At 45.5% G+C, this 18,433-nt stretch overlaps 1 protein-coding gene across 9 annotated transcripts in view; it reads left to right on the top strand.

Annotated features, from left to right (window-relative positions):
- Nucleotides 1-18,433, top strand: part of PHACTR1 (phosphatase and actin regulator 1) — a 558,044-nt gene that overhangs the window by 433,527 nt on the left and 106,084 nt on the right. For 8 of the 9 annotated variants that reach the window (XM_055125116.1, XM_055125112.1, XM_004619967.2 and 5 more), the window contains one exon: nucleotides 1,157-1,237. The exons of the other annotated variant lie outside the window; for it this stretch is intronic. In XM_055125116.1, coding sequence (XP_054981091.1) covers nucleotides 1,157-1,237 — 81 coding nt within the window. The remainder of the gene's footprint in view (nucleotides 1-1,156; nucleotides 1,238-18,433) is intronic. 9 annotated transcript variants of the gene reach the window in all.

The raw sequence follows: 18,433 nt of genomic DNA, 5'->3' as shown, positions 1-18,433 counted from the left end.
TTCAAGCAAAGCGTGAGTTTGTGTAAACCCACAGCTGGCTGGGGAGTGCTAAGCGTCCGTCTGGCCGGAGAGGCCGGTGCGTTTCCCCAGGTCCCACGCCATGGTTAATGGTGAGATAGCAATTCTCACTTCCTCATAGTCACTTTCTCTGTGCTAAATGCTGTTGAGCTGCGTGCTGTGTGTTAATTCTGCATCTGAATTTGTCTGCCTGGAGTTGTTTGCTTCTTTTACAGCTGATTCCCTCCCCTTCATCACTACCCCCCTGCCCCCCCCCCACCCACAACTCTTAAACTCTATACCAGAAGGATGCCTCCAGCTGACAAAATGAAGGCAGTAGCCTCTCGCCTCCTCTCAGTACTTCCCCAGGAGCTGAGACGCATCTGCAGTTAGCTGGCTGCTCTGGGCTCTGCTGGGAGCCTCAGGCCTGCCCTTCTGGCTGCCCCCTCCCCCACACTCCTCTGCTCCCCGGCTCCGTTTCCACCTCACTTCCTTCCATCAGGCCCACGGAGATGACAGGCTCCCTGGGGCCCCCACCAGTCCCCACCTGCCTGAACATCTGACTCAGGTGAGCAGCTGAGACCCAGCACACACATTTGGTGCCATCAGTTGACTCGTGTTGCAGAGGAAGCCAGAGAGAGGCAGTGGGTGGGTGGCCTGTCCCCCAGAGACCTCCCACCACCCCCAGGCTCTCCTCAGAATCGTGACACCCAACCGGAGAACTTTGGGGAAAGCTCTATTTTCATACCTTGTTTTTGGCAACCTGAGGGCATGTGTATGAACCAGGTCATGTGCATGAACTAGAAATCCCTCCCGGGGAACGCCATGCTCAGGTGTGTGGAGGAAGCTACCTGGGGGGTCATCCCTCTGGCTTGCTAACCTTCTCTAAGACCTGTTGTTTGACACCTATTGTGCCTCTCAGCCATCAATAAAGAAAATTTTTTTTAATGCTGCCTCCTCGGTGATTTGGAAAGGTTTCCATTGCCAATGAAATCGTTTCCGAGTATCAAAACCCAGTAGCTGGTCTCACTCCTTCAGGGAAGAATGATTTTCTGCTTCTGTGTGTGCATTCCGTCTCTGCTCGTACTAAACTAGGGCTTCTGCTCACAGTCTGTGCCTGGTGTTCACACCTGCTTCTCTGTTTGTCTCTTGCTTGTAGCCCTGGAGAGGAAAATATCAATGAGGCAAAGCAGGGAGGAGCTGATAAAGCGGGGAGTCTTGAAGGAAATCTATGACAAAGGTAAGGGGAGCACACCCCTCCCCAGGGCGCCCCCAGAGCCTTGTGGGATCTTGGTTGTGTATCTCTGTGAGGTCGATTCCGCCTCCTACACCAGGAATGGATCCTTGGCAACTCTGGATAAAGTCTGGAGAGAGAAGGGAATGTAGGAGACAGCTCAAGCTTTCCGCCCGACAGGGGAAAGAGCTAAAGCCCCCTTGGGGGCAGCACCAGACCGGAAGTGGACCTCGTCTGGAGGATGGTAAGAAGATTGCTGTGGTCCAGGGAGCTGTTGGCATTCCAACATGTACCACTGGAGAGAACTGAATTATTTAGGTGCTTCAGGACTGGGAGTTCCTAAAGCACGTGTGAAATACCACAAACATCTAACTAACATTTCCATAACAGACAATTTTGGTAATGTCTTTCCCCATGGTAGGAAAAAATTAGAGTGGAGAAAATTCCAACATCTACCTGTACACCTAGATATTCTCAAGGGTAATATTTATGCAATTCAGATGCTCTATGTATGTGTCCATAAGCGTTTGCCAATGACTTCTGCTGTGTTGAATTATTGAATTCTGTCCATGAATTACTGTGTTGAATTCTGTCTATGAATTGCTGTGTTGAATTCTGTCTATGAATCTACTGTGTCGCATTGTTGAATTTCTGCCTTTCAGTGTGGATGTAGGTCATGAGTGACAGAGTATGGTAAGTATTCCTCACTCCTCTTTCCTGAGAGTTCTGCTATTTTGTTTTATTTTGGGGGGCCACACCTGGTGATACTCTAGGCTTACTCCTGGCTCTGTGTTCAGGGATCACCCTGGCTGTGCTCATAAAACCAGAGTTAGAACCCAGGTTGACCACATGCAAGGCAAACACCTTATCCACTGTACTATCTCTCCAGCCAAGCTCTATTATAAACCATTCTCTGCTGTGTTCTCTCCCTCACCCTGCAGCAACTCTCCTCACCCCTGTCTAACCCTCACCCCACACACCCCACACACTCTCTAAAGGCTTTCAGTGCACTGACAGGCTTTACTTCTAGGGTTGCTTCGGTCCATTGTTCCTCTCTCTCTCTCTCTCTATATATATATATATATGTATAACATATATATATATATATATATATATATCATGCACACACCTTATTATTTTGGGCCAGTGTCAGTACTATCAGGTAACTACATTATTAAATGCATATTCTATCTTCAGAGTCCACATTGCTGGGTGCGACGGTCCTGTCATTCTGACAGCGGCAGGTCTGCGCTGATCTTGTGCCCACTTCGTGCCTGTGGGTTTGATTGGCAGTTCCCCTGTGCCCATTGCTGCCCCTCAGATCCCTCCTCCCATCTCCTGGCCTGTCCAGGCCACTGCCACTTTGTGCAAGCAATTTATCTGGGCACAGCCATCACCTTGCACAATCATGTGTAGAGAGGGCGCTACCTCACTGGCCCTGTCCTACCACATGGCTGAGGGACGTTGTTCTATTGCTCCCCAAAGCTGTCACTATCAGAGTCCAAGGAATAGCCATGAATGCGTGCTTCATCCTGCTCCTCATGGGGAAGAACATTCCAGACTTCTTCGGTTGATTGAGCTCTCCAGGGAAAAGGATTGGACAGTCTTGTCACTTTTCTCCTAATGGCTCGTTTTGTGTTCAGTCCCCCCAAACCCTCCCCTGTCCTGACTTTAACTCCCTTTGTTCTATCACAAGCTGCTGCTTCTTCCCCATTTACAGCGTCCTTCAACCTCAGCTGTATTTCTACAGTCTAGCGTCGAGTGCCTAAAGAAGGAGAATTGTCACAGCTAAACCCCGTTCCAGTCATGTTCAATGACCTCTTCTCTTGCTTCCTTCTTCCTGCAACCTTTATATGTCTTGCTGTAAAAGTTCAGGAATACTCTAGAGAAGAGGTTCTGCCCTGGCATTTATTAGTTCCTTTGTATAAAAGAGCTGGGTTGAGGAGAATATCGCCTGAGTAACTGACTGAACCAGAGAAGTCACAGATTGTTGGAGCAGAGGCATCCATTTACAGGGAAGGACAAGGTTTAACCTTTCATGTGTGGGTGGTGATGAGAACAGAAAAGAGAGGGCCTAGGGTTAGGAACATGGAGCACAGTAGCTGGAGAACAACATGCCGGCTGGGTCTTCCTGAGGAGAGCGGTGTCCACTCTCTCCTGATATCCCAGGACACCGGCCCCAAGGAGCCTGGGCCAGGCAGCCATTACTCAGACTCCAGCTGGGCTGCTTTTGCTGCTTCCTTTGCTGCTCTGTGATTCCATCTTTAACTTGAAAATGTGGGTGACATCGCCGTCACGAACACTCCATAAGTTAAAACACATGTGTCTGTCAGCCAGCACTGCCCAAACAAAATACCATGGAAAGCACAGGTGTGTATTTCCTCTCACTGCTGACAGCTCAAGGTGGGACAGGATCGACTGAGGGTATCCTTGTGGTGTTCTGTGAATCACGCTCCTGGGGTCCCTGCCATGGCCTGCAAGACATCAATCCCAGGGGATTAGGGCCCTGCCCTTAAGGTTTCCAATAACATCAGTTAATCTCCTTAATGACCCTTCCCCAAATCTGGTCATGCTGCATGTTTGAATCTCAACCTGTCATTCTGAGGTGGGCCTCATTCTCCCCCTAATGACTTGTGGCCATCATCCCAGAACCCCATCTCTGAAAACGTTTACATGCCAGGAGTTGTCATCATTGGTCACCTGCTTGCTTTTTAGGTTTTAAGAAACTCCCCACCATCACCACTTTATTTCATCTCTATAGTTTACAAAGTTGTTCATGATGATTTGTTGCAGGCATTCAGTATTCAACACCAATCTCAGTAGCACTGTCACCTTCCTTCTACCATTGTCTCTATTTTCTCAATCTCCCCTCAAGCCTGCCCCCACAGCAGACCACAATAATTTATTTTATATTGTTTCTCACCCCCAAATCACTGATGGAATGATTTTTTAAAAAATGTTTCTGTAGGGGAAAATATTGTGAAAATTGTTGTATCTCACCACGGGGACAGTAAGTCTTTGCTTAAGATACATTTCATGCGTCCCCAGGCCAGAGGTTAGAAAGGAACTTTGGAGCCCCCCACAAAGTGTCTCTCTTTGGGGGAACACTGAGAGCGCTGAGAAGTCTAGCTGCCCTTTCCTCTCAGCTGCCTCTCAGCCTCTGCCCCGTGTTTGTGTTTTCCTCTCTTCCGTGACATCAAAGCCTCTTGCTTTCAGCTGCTGGCCTGTTGATGGGGAAGCAAAGTTCCACTGTGGAGAGAATCTGAGAGAATAGCAAGAGGCTCTCGTGGCCTTTCAGGCGGTTTCAGAGATGAACATCACAGGCGGGAGGCAGTCCCGCAGTCCTGCCCGGTGGGTGATTTCTCATTGTGAACCCCCACACGTCTGCACACATGTCTCCTGCCACCTGGCAGAGGAATTTTCTTCACCAGAGGCACCCTGGCCCTGACCACTGCCCACTGATCAGTAATTACCGCCAGCCGGTGGCCAGCACACAGCTCAGAGGACAGGCCAGGGTTTACGCTGCGGTGGTGCCTGCTGGCAGGATATAGCTAATGTGGTAGAAAGCAGCTCATCTTTTGTAGGTAAGCTTTTCCTTCTAGCTTCTTGATCTTACTGATTTGGCTTAGTAATACCCTCAGGTTCAAGGACTGTCGTGATTTGAGATTTGTAACAATGAGGCTGGGGAAAACTGAGTCGATGAGGCTTAAGCACTCTGACTTCCTCAACTCTTCTTTATCACTTCTCTACTGCAAGCCTGTGTGATAAATGATTGATTACGTGAACTTTTCCCATCAGTGTCTCCGAACTGAAGTAAATATGGGGTGGGAGGTGGGGGGAATGTTAGTCTTGTTTGGTCACTGATGTTGCCCACATGTCCACCACAATGCCTAGGATGTAGTTGGAGCTCAGGACACACTGACAGAAAGAACAAATGCACACCTGAGGCTTGTCTCATGTGTTTCGGTGACTCGGTATATTAATTGATGTTGGCACAACTCAGAACAAGAGGCCTCCTGATTGGTCCCTTGTGTATTCAGTTTTGTAATCCATGAAATTTTTTTTTTGCCACTTAGCATAGTGGGTAAAGGGCATTTGCCTTGCACGCAGCCGACCCGGGTTTGATTCTTCCATCCCTCTCGAAGAGCCCGGCAAGCTACCGAAAGTATCTTGCCTGCATGGCAGAGTCTGGCAAGCTCCCCATGGCGTATTCGATATGCCAAAAACAGTAACAGCAAATCTCACAATGGAGACATTACTGGTGCCCGCTCGAGCAAATCAATGAACAATGGGACGACAGTGCTACAGTGCTACTTAAATGGCAATAAATAAGATGCTAAATATTCTACTTTCAAGTGACATCTTTGAAGCATCTTGGAGGGAAGCGCCCTGGAAAGAGTGAGCTCTCTGGCCATTAGGAAAATGGGTGATATTCCCCTGCATTAGTAAGGGCACTTGGTTGAAGTCACCTGGCCGAGCTCCTTGTCACCTTGCTAGTGTGGCATTGAAACAAGCTCAGTGAGGTCAGCCACTTGCCTAAGGACATCCTGCCAGTAAGAGTGTCTGTCTCCTAACCCCTGTGCTGAGATCTCCTGTCTTTCATAGGGAGTTTATAGGAAGCGGGAGAACTTTGTAATAGGTTGTGTATGGATAGTTGGAAGATAATAAATATTGCTACCAGGGCTTATTTAAAAGTGATCTCTACATATCACCCAGTGCTGTACCTAAAGAACATAGGGTGCTTTTGCTGGCTTTTGTCCCTGCATTTCCCCGTGAAGCCTCTGTGCTATATCACAGTGCCAGTTGCTACTGCGGTTAGCCGGAGTCTGTTTAGTCCACTTCTCAGGAAGGGGGGAAGGAAAAGAAACCACCCCTTTTTGCAGAGTGGGGTGACTTGTAAATATGACACAATGCTACAGCTGAGTGGAAACAGGAGTCTGAGCGTGCATCTGCTGCAAAGTTGTCCAAAGCCACTGCGGGTCACAGCCGTACCTGGGGGACAGAGAACCTGGGGGGGTGGGGGGGCGGCGGCGGGAAAGGACCAAGCACAGAAAGTATAAAGCGCCCGTGTGCTGGTGAGTACCTCGCCCTTCCTGTGTGCTGGGAACTCGAGATCACAGCTCCCAGGAAATAACGGAGCTCTGATGTGTGCATTCTCCCCGAGTCTGCTGGAAGGTGTTATTTTACACTGTAAACACAAGCAGAAGATCCAGGAATTGATGACTTTCTGTCGCAGAGGCTGTGTGCTCCCCTCCTCTGGCATTCAGAAGAAAAATGCCTGGTATTTTAATTAAAAGGTCATCCTCTCAATTGAAGACAAAGAAAACTTCTCCTGTCCCCTCTATGGGAAGAAACGAGTGTTGCAGGCTGGAGCATGCTTAGAACTCATCTTTTTTTCTCCAGCCTCCCAAGTGTGTGGATTTGCAGAGTTTTGGAAGATTCGGGGAAATGCTTACCAGGGGAGTGGACCGGGCACAGTTTGGCCTGCTTCCGATGTCTCACCTAGAAGTGGCATCTCGAAAGCCGTGATTTGGAATCACTGTGTGAAAATGAAAAGGGTGTTTGCTCTGAGCCCGCTCTCATCGGTGTAACAGCTCACCACCTCATGTAATGAATTGCCCTGGTGCAGAGGGGAATGGGGCTTAAAGAATAAAGAGAAATGTTTTCGTCCAAGCCAAACATTCAATGGAATTATAGCAATGAGCACATAGTACCCAGGAAATGTTGACTGCGTGAAAAACTACCTTGGCAGAAGCAACCGTGTGCAAATTCCCACTTCGGGGGTTACCCGTATCTCTGTCTGAGATTGTCTGCGATGTGAACTCTTGGAGCACTTCCCTGTTTGGGGAAACTTGCTGACGGTTTTGTTTGGAACATGGACTCAGCTCTCTCCACCTGGCGAAGCTCCTGCTCTCTTGAGCCTGTTACTCTCTTCCCTCCTTTTTTGACCTCACCTACTTCCTGAAGTTCTTCACTGTGAAGGCAGGTGATAACCTGGGCAGAGGCAGTGACTGTCTTCCTTCTCCAACAAAGAGAAACTTTATCCACCCCATCCTGAGACCATGAGAAATCAGGTGCTGGGGATTAACTCCCATGCGATAAAGATCAAGTGGGACTTGGGTGCCGGCTGATGACTGCCTGGTGCAACTGGAAAGGTCCAAACACATGTACCATAAGCATGTGCTCATAGCAGACTTTATCAGTTCAGTCCCACCTGCCCGTGCACTTTCCAAGTGGCCACGATGGGTAGAGAGGAAAATAGACTTTCTTCTATTTGCCCCATATCACATAGGTCACCTGTTACACTCCCTTGCACACTTACTAAAATACCTATTATGACCCAGGGACCACTGTGGATGGTGCTGGGTGGGTTCCAGCATTTAGCGCTCATGATAGGGGATATACAAGAGATGAGGGAGGAACCCAGGTGTGTGTAATCCCATCAACAGCCAACATCCAGAGACTTAAAAGCGAGCTCCCAGAAGCACGCAGCCACAAAGCTTGTAGCCTACTTCTCCCTCTGGGAGAAACTGGCAAATGGGACAGCCTTGCAAGCTTCCCATGGTGTATTCATATTCTAAATCCAGTAACAAGCTGGATCTCATTCCCCCGACCCTGAAAGAGCCCCCAGTGTGACATCATTGGGAGGGCCGAGTTGAGAGAGACTTCTAAGATCTCAGGGAAAGGACGAATGGAGAGGTTACTGAGCCCGCTCAAGAAATCGATGATTAACAGGATTTCATGATCATGTTCATGATCGTGATCGTGAGGGAGGGTTACATGGGAGCATCATCACTTAGACCTGGAGTCTTTCGGAGATGGCATCTTGGTGAAACTAGAAGGATGATGAAGGATTCTTCTAGAGATGATGGGGTCAAAAGCAGGATGGAGTTTTAGGCCAGAAGGACTAAGGAGCATGGTCGGAGGCTGCACCACACTGAGACTAATGTGAGTACCCGATGTGTGCAGAAGGGTTGGGGACGCTCATGCAAGCCGGCACACCATGTTTATTGGTGGTTTGTTCTTTGTCCTGAGAGCAATGAGGAGCTGCGGGATTATGTTCGACACAGTCTAATTTTCAGCCTCATCACTCCCTGCAGGGAGAGGGACTTGGAAGGAGACCAAGATGTGAGTCAGGGAGACCGTTTCAGACTATTGCTGGGAGCCCAGTGATGTGATGGTGGGTCGCAGAAATGAGGGTAGTCAGAAAGGGTGGGAAGAGAGGAGGAGGAGGTGGAGGAGAGACTGGAGAATTATAGAAAATGAAGAGGGCCCTGTGAAAGCTCAGCTTTAGGAATGTGCTGGCATCACTGGTACACAGGACTCCAGGTTGGACTCGGGCAACAGATACAGGGAACATTCACTGAGCTGCAACCCCAGAGATGCAAGTTTGGACACAAAATGCTGCAGTGCTCGGACACATTTAATGACCGCTGTGCAGAGTGAAGCGGCAGAGGGAGATTTCGGTTAGAAATGGCAGATTTTGAATTGCCAGTCGTATAAGCTGATGATATATTTCAGAAAATAAAATGTGTAGCACTGCCCTGTAGCACTGTTGTCCCGTTATGCATCGATTTGCTCAAGTGGGCACCAGTAACATCTCCATTGTGAGACTTGTTATTGTTTTTAGCAAATCGAATACGCCCTGGGGAGCTTGCCAGGTTCAAAATATGTAGAATGACAAAATAAACAACTGATAGGAAAAGTTCATGGAACCTCAGCATTTAATGACCTGGAATTATTTATTTTTATTTTTCAATCATCATCATCATCATCTCGTTGATGGTCAAATTCCTCCAGCAGACTCAGTAACGTTTCCATTCGTCCTAGCCCTGAGATTTTAGAAGTCTCCCTTTACTTTTTAACGATGGGGATGAAAATAATCTTTAAGCCCTGAGAAGTGACAAAAAAAAAAGATCTAAAACATAAATGTGCAGCATTGTGTTTTAGGTATTTGTTTGTTATTTGGTCTGGAGGCTGTTCCTAGCTGTGCTCAGGATTTACTCGTGGCTCTGTACCTCAGGGATCACTCCCAGCAGTGCCTGAGGGGCCAGGTCTGGTGTCAGGTTGGATGGGGGGTTGGCCACATACAAGTCCGAGTGCCTTACCCACTATACGATCTCTTCAACCCCCTCCCTGTTTTTGACAAACATTCCCATGAACTGGAATGCCCCACTTACTTTCTTGTGGAGGTAGGGCAGAGGAGAAAGTGCTGGAGCTAAATCATTGCACGGCTACGGGCCAACACTGACCTTTGAACTGAGAAGACAAGGCCTGCCTCTAATCAACACTGACCCACGGTTTACACTTAGCAAACCTTTGCCGACTTCAGCCTTTGCCCAGCATCTCCTCAGAGTCCCAACCGCAGTTCTGGTTCGATTCTCTGGTGTCACCGCTTTCTGAGCACATGTCACCCCAGGACCCTATTGCCAGCAAGGGCCTTGTCCCTGCATCCTGCCGGATTGAAGTGAGTCTGGCACCACCCCCCTATGTCTCTGGAACTACCATGGAGGGGCAGATTCTTCTGTTCCCCCTGCCCTTGCTTGACCTCTCAAGGACAACGGATATAAAGGCTCACCCCAGTCTAGACCTGAGTGTTCGGTGATGGTCATCTGCTGTCCACAGTTCCCTGACTGTGTCTGCTGCCTCTGCCTGCCCATCCCGTTTCCCCTGCCCCCAAGCCCACCCTCTCCCTGCTTCCATCTGAATAAACTGAGAGGACCTGAAGTTTGAGCCTGAAGAATCTGGGCCCCATTTTCAAGTCCCCAAGTGACATGCTCAGGACTTCTCCCAAGCCCACACTCTGACACACCCCCCAGGGCCCTAGGCTCTGCACTTTGTCTTAGGTGAGTAACACCCACTAAACTGACCAGTCAGTGCCTGGATCAGGATAACAAGGCCCTCTCACTGCCCAGTTCTGGAGGCAAGTCACCATCCGCCTGTGCATTCCGCCTGCTTTCGGTGCTGTTTGCTCTGAACATTCCTCCGTCCAGCAGAGTGTTGGACAGTGTTGGACATCACCAGCATCTGTGCCACCCACTCCAGCAGCCGCTGCCCACATAAACAACTGAGCATGAAAATGTGCCACTTCTGACGGAGAAATGGCATTTTTCACGCTACCATAGAGAGGCTGGCATGTGCCACGGTGAGTCGCACTTGGAAATGGTTGACGTAACAGAGATTGCAAGGTTGACATCAACGTGTGAATTTGAAGGAACTTGTGGTGGGTGTGTCCCCTCCACAGGAGACTTCCTGTGGGGAATCAGAGCTACTTGTAGATTTTTGGAAATGGCCAACCCTGTCACTTCCCTGCTCTGACTCTGACACAAAGAATTTCATAAGTCGTAAGGAATTATTGTGAAAAACTATAAAATTAAAATAGTTTTTTTAAAAAAGAATTTCATAAATCTTGGATCAGGCTAGGCTGGGCTAGGTGAAAAGCACTTGTATCCTACCTCGTTTTGGATCTGTGGGACTTCCTATCATAAAAGAGCAGAAAAGAGAAACTGGCTTTCTCTTTTTGGTTGTATTCATCACTGTCTGAGATGCATTTTTGATATCCAAATGCCCAGGAATGGCATCATAATGAAACCTTTTCCAGTAAGGAATGTTGTTACCAGAATTATTAGCCAAAAATAGTGATCCGAGCATGGCATGGATTTGTAAGGAGACATAACTATTCCAAGGATGGGGAATGGAACTGGGATTTAGACACTGAAATTTGACTGCATTCCGGAAGCAGCTGACACTCATCCTGCAGTGGGTGCTGACCATGAGGTCCATTGAAAGGCTGCAAGAACTGAAGGGTCCCGAAGGACACAGCAACAAGTCAATGAATAGTTGAAATGAACAGCTGGAACGAGGATCTCCAGGTCAATATCTTTGCCACTTTTGTGCTGGGGAGACATCATTGCATCTCACATGTAATGTTTTAGGCAGCAGCTTCTAAACAAAGAGAAAATATTGACCTCAAAATAGGGCACTAAGTCCAGAACAATTGTAACAATCAAAAGACAAGGTGATTCTCCAAGCACTAAAGCATACACATTCCATTCCATCTACAAAATGATAATAAACTCAAACTCTGAGGGCTAGACACTGCACAGAATTTTCTGAGTCATGAAGATGTGCATGTCAGAAGTAAGGGAGTTTCTTAAACCTTGCAAATTTTTTTTCTGCACATATTAAGCAGATTAGGATAGTTGGAAGACTGGCACTGGAGTGATAGTACAGCGGGTAGAGCATTTGCATTGCACACAGCCAACCTGGGTTCAATTCCCAGCATCCTATATGGTCCCCTGAGCACCACCAGGAGGAATTCCTGAGTGCAGAGCCAGGAGTAACCCCTGTGCATTGCCAGATTGACCCAAAAAAGAAGAATAAAAGAATAGTTGCAAGACTTCTGGCTACCAGCAGATAAATAAGGTGGAAGATTCTGTCCCTGGTGGATTCCAAAATTACTGGTTCTCTGATCCTACAGAATCCTGCAATCACTGACTTAAGGATGCAGATACCGAGAGAGGCAGGTGGTGGGGGTGGGAGAGGAATATAGGGGGCAGGTTTCTCCTCATTGAGAAAGAAAATTCACCAGAAAATATAAGAGAAGACTGGTTTGGGGAGGCTGGAGAGGTTGGATAACACTTGGCTTACATTTAAGTGACCACTTTCACCAAGACCCTGACCTGAGATCACTGGTAGGTGGGAAAAAAACAAAAAAATAAAAGGACTAGTTTTATGTTGTGCAAGTAATACTTTCAATTCAAATGTTAAGTGCTCAACAGTCAAATGCATAACTTTGTCAATCGACAGCATTTCATAGGAATATGTCACTTTCCAGTTATGTTTTCACAAATCACAAATCACGAATCACGAAATCCCATTGATCATTGATTTCTCGAGCGGGCTCAGTAACCTCTCCATTCGTCCTATCCCTGAGATTTTAGAAGCCTCTCTCCACTCGGCCTTCCCAACAATGCTGCATTGGAGGCTCTTTCAGGGTCAGGGAAATAAGATCCAGCTTGTTACTGGGTTTAGCATATGAATATACCATAGGAAGCTTGCAAGGAGGCTGTCCCATGTGGGCAGGAAACTCTCAGCAGCTTGCTAGCCTCTCCCAGAGGGAGAAGCAGGCTACAAGATAGATACCACTTATGTTTTAAGTTCTACAAAATGTTACTTGTAGGTACATCACATCACATCAACTACTGAACCCAAGCAAGTTGGAGGAAATATCTCCAGTGAAGACTGGCAAGTACCACAGAGCCATTTCCAACTTCTTAGGCTTAGAACTCTTTGCCTTCTAGTGAAATCCTTAGATAAATCATTCTTAACTATTGTTTGACACATCATTTTGCTGACTATAAGAGCAGCTAGTGGTTTTGATTGCTTTGATTTAAAGGGTCATTTTGATTCACTGGAGCTTTTTCAAAGTTCTGTATATCATTGCTAAAACGACACTTTAATGGGTTGCAAAACTGTTTATGTCACCTTATAGATTGAAAGACAGCACAGTGGGTAGGGCATTTGCTTTGCATGCAGCCAACCCGGGTTTGATTCCTCCGTCCCTCTCAGAGAGCAGGGCAAGCTACTGAGAGTATCCCACCCGCACAGCAGAGCCTGGCAAGCTCCCCGTGACGTATTCTATATGCCAACAACAGTAACAACAAGTCTCACAATGAAGACGTTACTGGTGCCTGTTCGAGCAAATAGATGAGCAAGGGGATGACAGTGATACAGTGATACAGTGATGGGTTGAAAAAGTTTACCGATGTGGAAAAAGATGCCATTGAAGTCTGTTTCAGAGCTCTCCAATTCTAGCCCCCCTCCAGCAGAGTGCTACTTCTTAGCAGAACCCTTTAGGGTTTTTTGTTTTGTTTGTTTTTTGCTGTATTTGTTTTGTTTGGGGGAGGTCACACCTAGCAGTGCTCAAGGGGTTTGCTTCTGTCTCTGGGCTCATTCCTGGTGGGCTCAGAGGGTCATATGGGGCCAGGGGGAATTTGAACCCAGGTTGGCAGCATGCAAGACAAGCACCCTAAAACCTGTACCATCTTTCCAGCCCCCAAACTTTTCAGTTTTGTGAGTATCTCAGACATGGAGTGGAAATGCCCACTGAATGGCCAGAGAGTTTGTCTGGGAGGCCAAACGGAGAACCAAGACTGAGCTGAAGTGCTTTTCTCAAAGGGGAAAACAATTAGCAAAAGCTGCCTGCACTAGGCTCCTCCTGCAGGGTTTCGCCGAGATATTTGCTTCACTTTTTATATTTGGCTTTAATTTTAGCTATTGATTACCATCAGTGAATGTAAGTGTTTATTTTTTATTTTCATAGGCACTCATGTATAAATTCTGCATTTTAAACTTACAAAGTGTAGCTTAACACTTCCAAACGTTGCAGTCTAAAATTGTCTTATGATGCTACACTTACATCACAGTTTTCCTTCAGATGGGAGCATAACATGATCTCACGATATTGCTCAGTATTCTTCCATACTACAAACGCAAATTTGAGTTCCAGCTGTAACCACTGTGTGTCATGTTGATGAAGAATAGCTATGGGATCTATTGCCATCTTTAAGAAATTAAAGCAGCCATATAAAATGTGATCTTACATACTCTCTCAGCTCTAACCAGGTGGTTTAGGTACTCTGTAAAGTCCGGTTAGTGTTCATTGATAACAGTTTTGCTGCCAGTGTCATGGGTTTTATATGTGAGCATTATTTTATATATATATATATAATATGTATACTCAACTATATGTTATTCAAAAAACTATTACTATTGTATATAGTGCCTGACACAAAAGATGCTCCAAATGCTCCAACTTTTTGCCCATTCCCTTGTCTTTCTTTTCCCTGCTTTCCTACCTTGTACAGAATTTTTGTTTTGCAGAGTGCAAGCTTGTTACTAAAACTTTGCTTCTCAGTTTAGGGCCCTATTTTCTACTTTTAAAATGATATGAGTAATTATCCATTTTTATTTTTCTCTTTTTAACTCTATTTGAGGCACTGTAATTTGCAATACTGTTAGTGACAGGATTTTATGCCCACAGTGTTCCACCCCCACACCCTCCTTCAGAGCACCCCCTTCCTGCCACCATTATCCTTGTACTTCCCCCACCCCACCTGGTCCCACTGCCATGATGACCTTCCTGCTGAAAATCAGTCCTAGGTTTCTGTTACCTTTGGCCATTTGTTATTACCTTACTATATTTCTTTATATCCCACATAGAAGAGAAATGTTCTGTATCTGTCCCTGTCCTTCTAACTTCACTCAGTATCTTCATAATACTCATCTCCAGATCTAGCCACATAGGGGTAATTTGCATAATTGCATCTTTTCTTGTAGCCAAATAGTATCCATGTGTCTTTACCCAGACACAACACAACGTGTCTTTACCAGCTACCTGCCATAGTTTCTATACCCAGTCCTCTGTTCTTGAACACTTGGGTTGTCTCCAGATTTTATTCACCAGGTTTTTTTAAAATAAAAATATAAAACATGGCTGAGGATAATCCTGAAATCCACCAGTGTACTTCCCATTTCTTGCTGTCATGTGCTCAAGTAGACAAAAATGTGCTCAAGTAGACAAAATCATTCTAGAAAAGGTAGAAAGTGACTTGCTGTTTTGTCTGTTATTTTAGCTTTCTTTGCAAGCTTTCAGAGGATTTCTCTCATTTCTTCTTTTTTTTTCCCCCCGTGTACCTCATACTTGGATCAGAAGGGCACTTAGCCAACTCTTATATGGCCCTTTTGTTTTGGAGATGCATGGATGTCCCTGAAGTAGTATTCTGTTGCAGGCCACCATGGCAGAAACAAGCAGGTAGCACTTCCCACTCAGAGCCCTGCTCCCTCCACTGTGCCTGATGCTCCCCTCCAGGTCCCCTGATAATGAGTTAGGGTGCACACGGACATCTCCCTTTGCTGAGAGAGGAGCTCTACCCTTTAATGATTCCTTCCCCTTTCCTTGCACCTATGTCGGGAAAAATATTCTTTCCCGCACATTGCCAGATTGTTAAGGATTTGAAGGAGCCGGTTGTAGCATTCTATCGCTCTCTTGGAGTCTCTGAGCCATTTAAGCAACAGACAAATGGCATCCAATTCCTTCAGTAATGATAAAGCCAAGAACAGAAGAAGCCATGGAGGGGTCTGAGAACTATAGCCAGCCCCACGGAGAGCACAGAACCAGGAAAACTCAGTCCTGAGCCAACACTGGCCCAGGATGGGGAGAGAAAGCTGCCAAGTCCAGGGTCCACTTCTGTATCTAACTACTGCATAGATTTGCCACACATGAGGGGGCAGGCAATCAGTAACTGCCTCCTAGCAATGAGGTGGCCCTGCAGAGAAAGGTGAGGAGCTGGGTCCCTTCCCACCACCCTACCTGCCTCCTTGGCTGGCACATTATTTTATGTACTGTGATTTACAGGCTGGAGAGATAGCACAGTGGGTAGGGTGTTTGCCTTGCACGTGGCCTACCCGGTTCGAGTCCTCCATCCCTCTTGGAGAGCCCGGCAAGCTACCAAGAGTATCCCGCCCACACGGCAGAGCCTGGCAAGCTACCCATGGCATTTTTGATATGCCAAAAACAGTAACAACAAGTCTCATGATGGAGACGTTACTGGTGACCGCTCGAGCAAATTGATGAACAACAGGATGATAGTGCTACAGTGCTACTGTGATTTACAGAACTATTAAAGGTGGGGTTTCATGCTTAACACAATCCAGCATCACTCCCTCCCCCAGTGTCCACTTCCCTCCATCATTGCCTCAAAGCTTCCATCCTGCCTCCCCATGACTGGTTCCCTACTCAAGACCCATTCTCATTTCTGTTGCTTTGGGGCATTTGTTATTTCCCTACTTTTATTTCTTTCTCCCACATATGTGAGAGATTATTCTGTGTTTGATCCTTTCCTCCTGATCAACTGCCCTCCATATGAGACTTTTCAGACTCCTTTGCATAGCTGCAAACTGCCTGATTTCATCATTTCTTGGAATCAAGTAGTATTCTATTGTGTTTATGTACTTAAGTTTCTTTATTCAGTCCTCTGTTCTTGAATACTTGGCTTGTTTCCAGGTCTTGGCATTTGTGAATAATGCTGCAATAAACATAGAGGTGCAAATGTCTTTTGAGAAAAAAATTCTTTCTTTTGGGAGCCTTGGGGTATGTGCTCAGAATCATGATTGCTGGGTCGTATGAAAGCTCAATTCTTAAATTTTTGAGGACTGTCCATATATTTTACAAAAAGGCTGGATCAGTCGACCTTCCCACCAGCAGTGTATGAGGGTCCCTTCCCCGCCCCAATTCTCTTTAATACTGGTCATTTTTGTTCACTGTGATGTGTGCCAATCTTGCTGGTGTAAGAACACATCTCATTGTTGTTTTTGATGTGCATTTCCCTGATTAGTGATACAGAGCACTTTTTTCACATACCTTTCTTTGGGTCATCTGTATGTCCAGATGAACTTCGTTGGGAAATTATATTCATCTCTCCCCTACCTTTTTTAAAATTCATGGCATTGAACCTACACTTGCACTTGCATTCCATTTCCCGATTTTACCTCGTTAGATGGCTCTGCATCTAGCTTGATGTTGCTTTGCCTTCCCCACCCTAGAGTTTTCTCCAGTTCCACTGTCTTCTGGGACCAGTTCATATCAATGATCCGTCATTAGATAATGTGCCTGCTTTCTTGTCCCAGTTGAGGTTTCAGGCACCTCTCTCTGTTCTTCGTTTGTCACAGAGCAACCTTTCTTTCCCTAAATCTCATTACAAGGCACGATTGTTCCTCCAGATTCTCTTACCTCTCCTCTCCAATCTTATGTGTCTCAAAATGTGGAGCACTGACCTGAAAAAAAAAAAAAAGCAGCTTCTGCATCACTGAAGAATTTGTCACACATCTTTTTTCCCCCCGATCTCATTAAATTCCACTGGTTGAGAATCTCTAGAGGCAGAATCCAGAAATCTGTCTTAACTGCCCTCTAGGGAAATGTGATACCTGGGGTAGTTTGAGCATCACTGCCCAACTCATCCAATGTTCTGTATTTTCTTCTATTCATACTTTCCCCACCGTTCCAGTAGAAAATGTGACTGGAGGTCACTGTGTGCCAATTTGAAAACCATGGTAACAGATCATTGTAGAAGATTGTGGAATAAAACATCAACAATCTGTGGTAACAAGAGATGATATTAAAGAGATAGACGAAGTTACAAATAAGCCATAAGGCTTGTCTTAATCAGGAGGATCAAAATCTTCCTGGAGGCAAGGGAAAATTTTTTTACTAATTTCACTTATAATATGTTAGTAAAGATACTGATCATTTTAATGATGCTAAAAACTGTACTGGTAATTAGTAAATGATAATTTATGACAGGATGATTAAATTTGGAATTACCAAGCATTATAAATTCCCAGCAAATTTCATGTTTAATGACTATGTGGGTCCATTTCAGTCATGTTTCCATATTTGTATATATTTTAAGTTTTTATGGTATAAAATTTTAAATAATCCTGTAAAAAATGACAGCACCATTCTTTCCATATGTTATATGAATTTAAATCAAATGGAGTTTACTTCTGTAATTACTGAGCTTGGTCATAAATAATAGCATAAATGATAATTATAATAAATTTGTTGTACCTACTAAATGGCTTATTATATTTCTACTGGATGTGTACGTTTGAGATAGAAGATAGATAAAATATAAAGTAAAAATAAAATATCAATGTTAATGTCAAAAGCTAAGAAGCTTATGTATGCATTGCTGTTGTGTAAATTTTAAAACTTTTTAGGGGCCAGAATAATAGTACAGCAAGTAGGGTACTTGCCTTGCATGTGACCAACCCAAGTTCAATCCCCATCACCCCATATGGTCTCCTGAGCCTGGACAAGAGTGATCCCTGAGCACAGAGTTAGGAGTCACCCCTGAACACAGCCAGGTATGGCACAAAAACAAACAAAAAAAAAAGATTTAAAAACCTTTTAGAAAAACAATTTTACGAGATTCAAACATGTGTCACTATACTTTAAATCCTTAGTGCAAATATATTTTGTTGGAGTCATCTAAAGGGAGAATTCTAACTTCAGAAAAGATTTTATAAGAAACATAAATAGCGACGTTTTTATTTTTACTAAAAGCATTAAAATATTTAAAATCTCTATGATGAACCATAAGGAGATATATAAATAGACATCTATAATTGATCCCATGT

This window comes from Sorex araneus, chromosome 2 (assembly GCF_027595985.1).
Source record: "Sorex araneus isolate mSorAra2 chromosome 2, mSorAra2.pri, whole genome shotgun sequence".
Classification (NCBI taxonomy): Eukaryota; Metazoa; Chordata; class Mammalia; order Eulipotyphla; family Soricidae; genus Sorex; species Sorex araneus.
The sequence above is the reverse complement of the archived record's forward strand: the minus strand, read 5'-3'. Positions and strand labels throughout refer to the sequence as shown.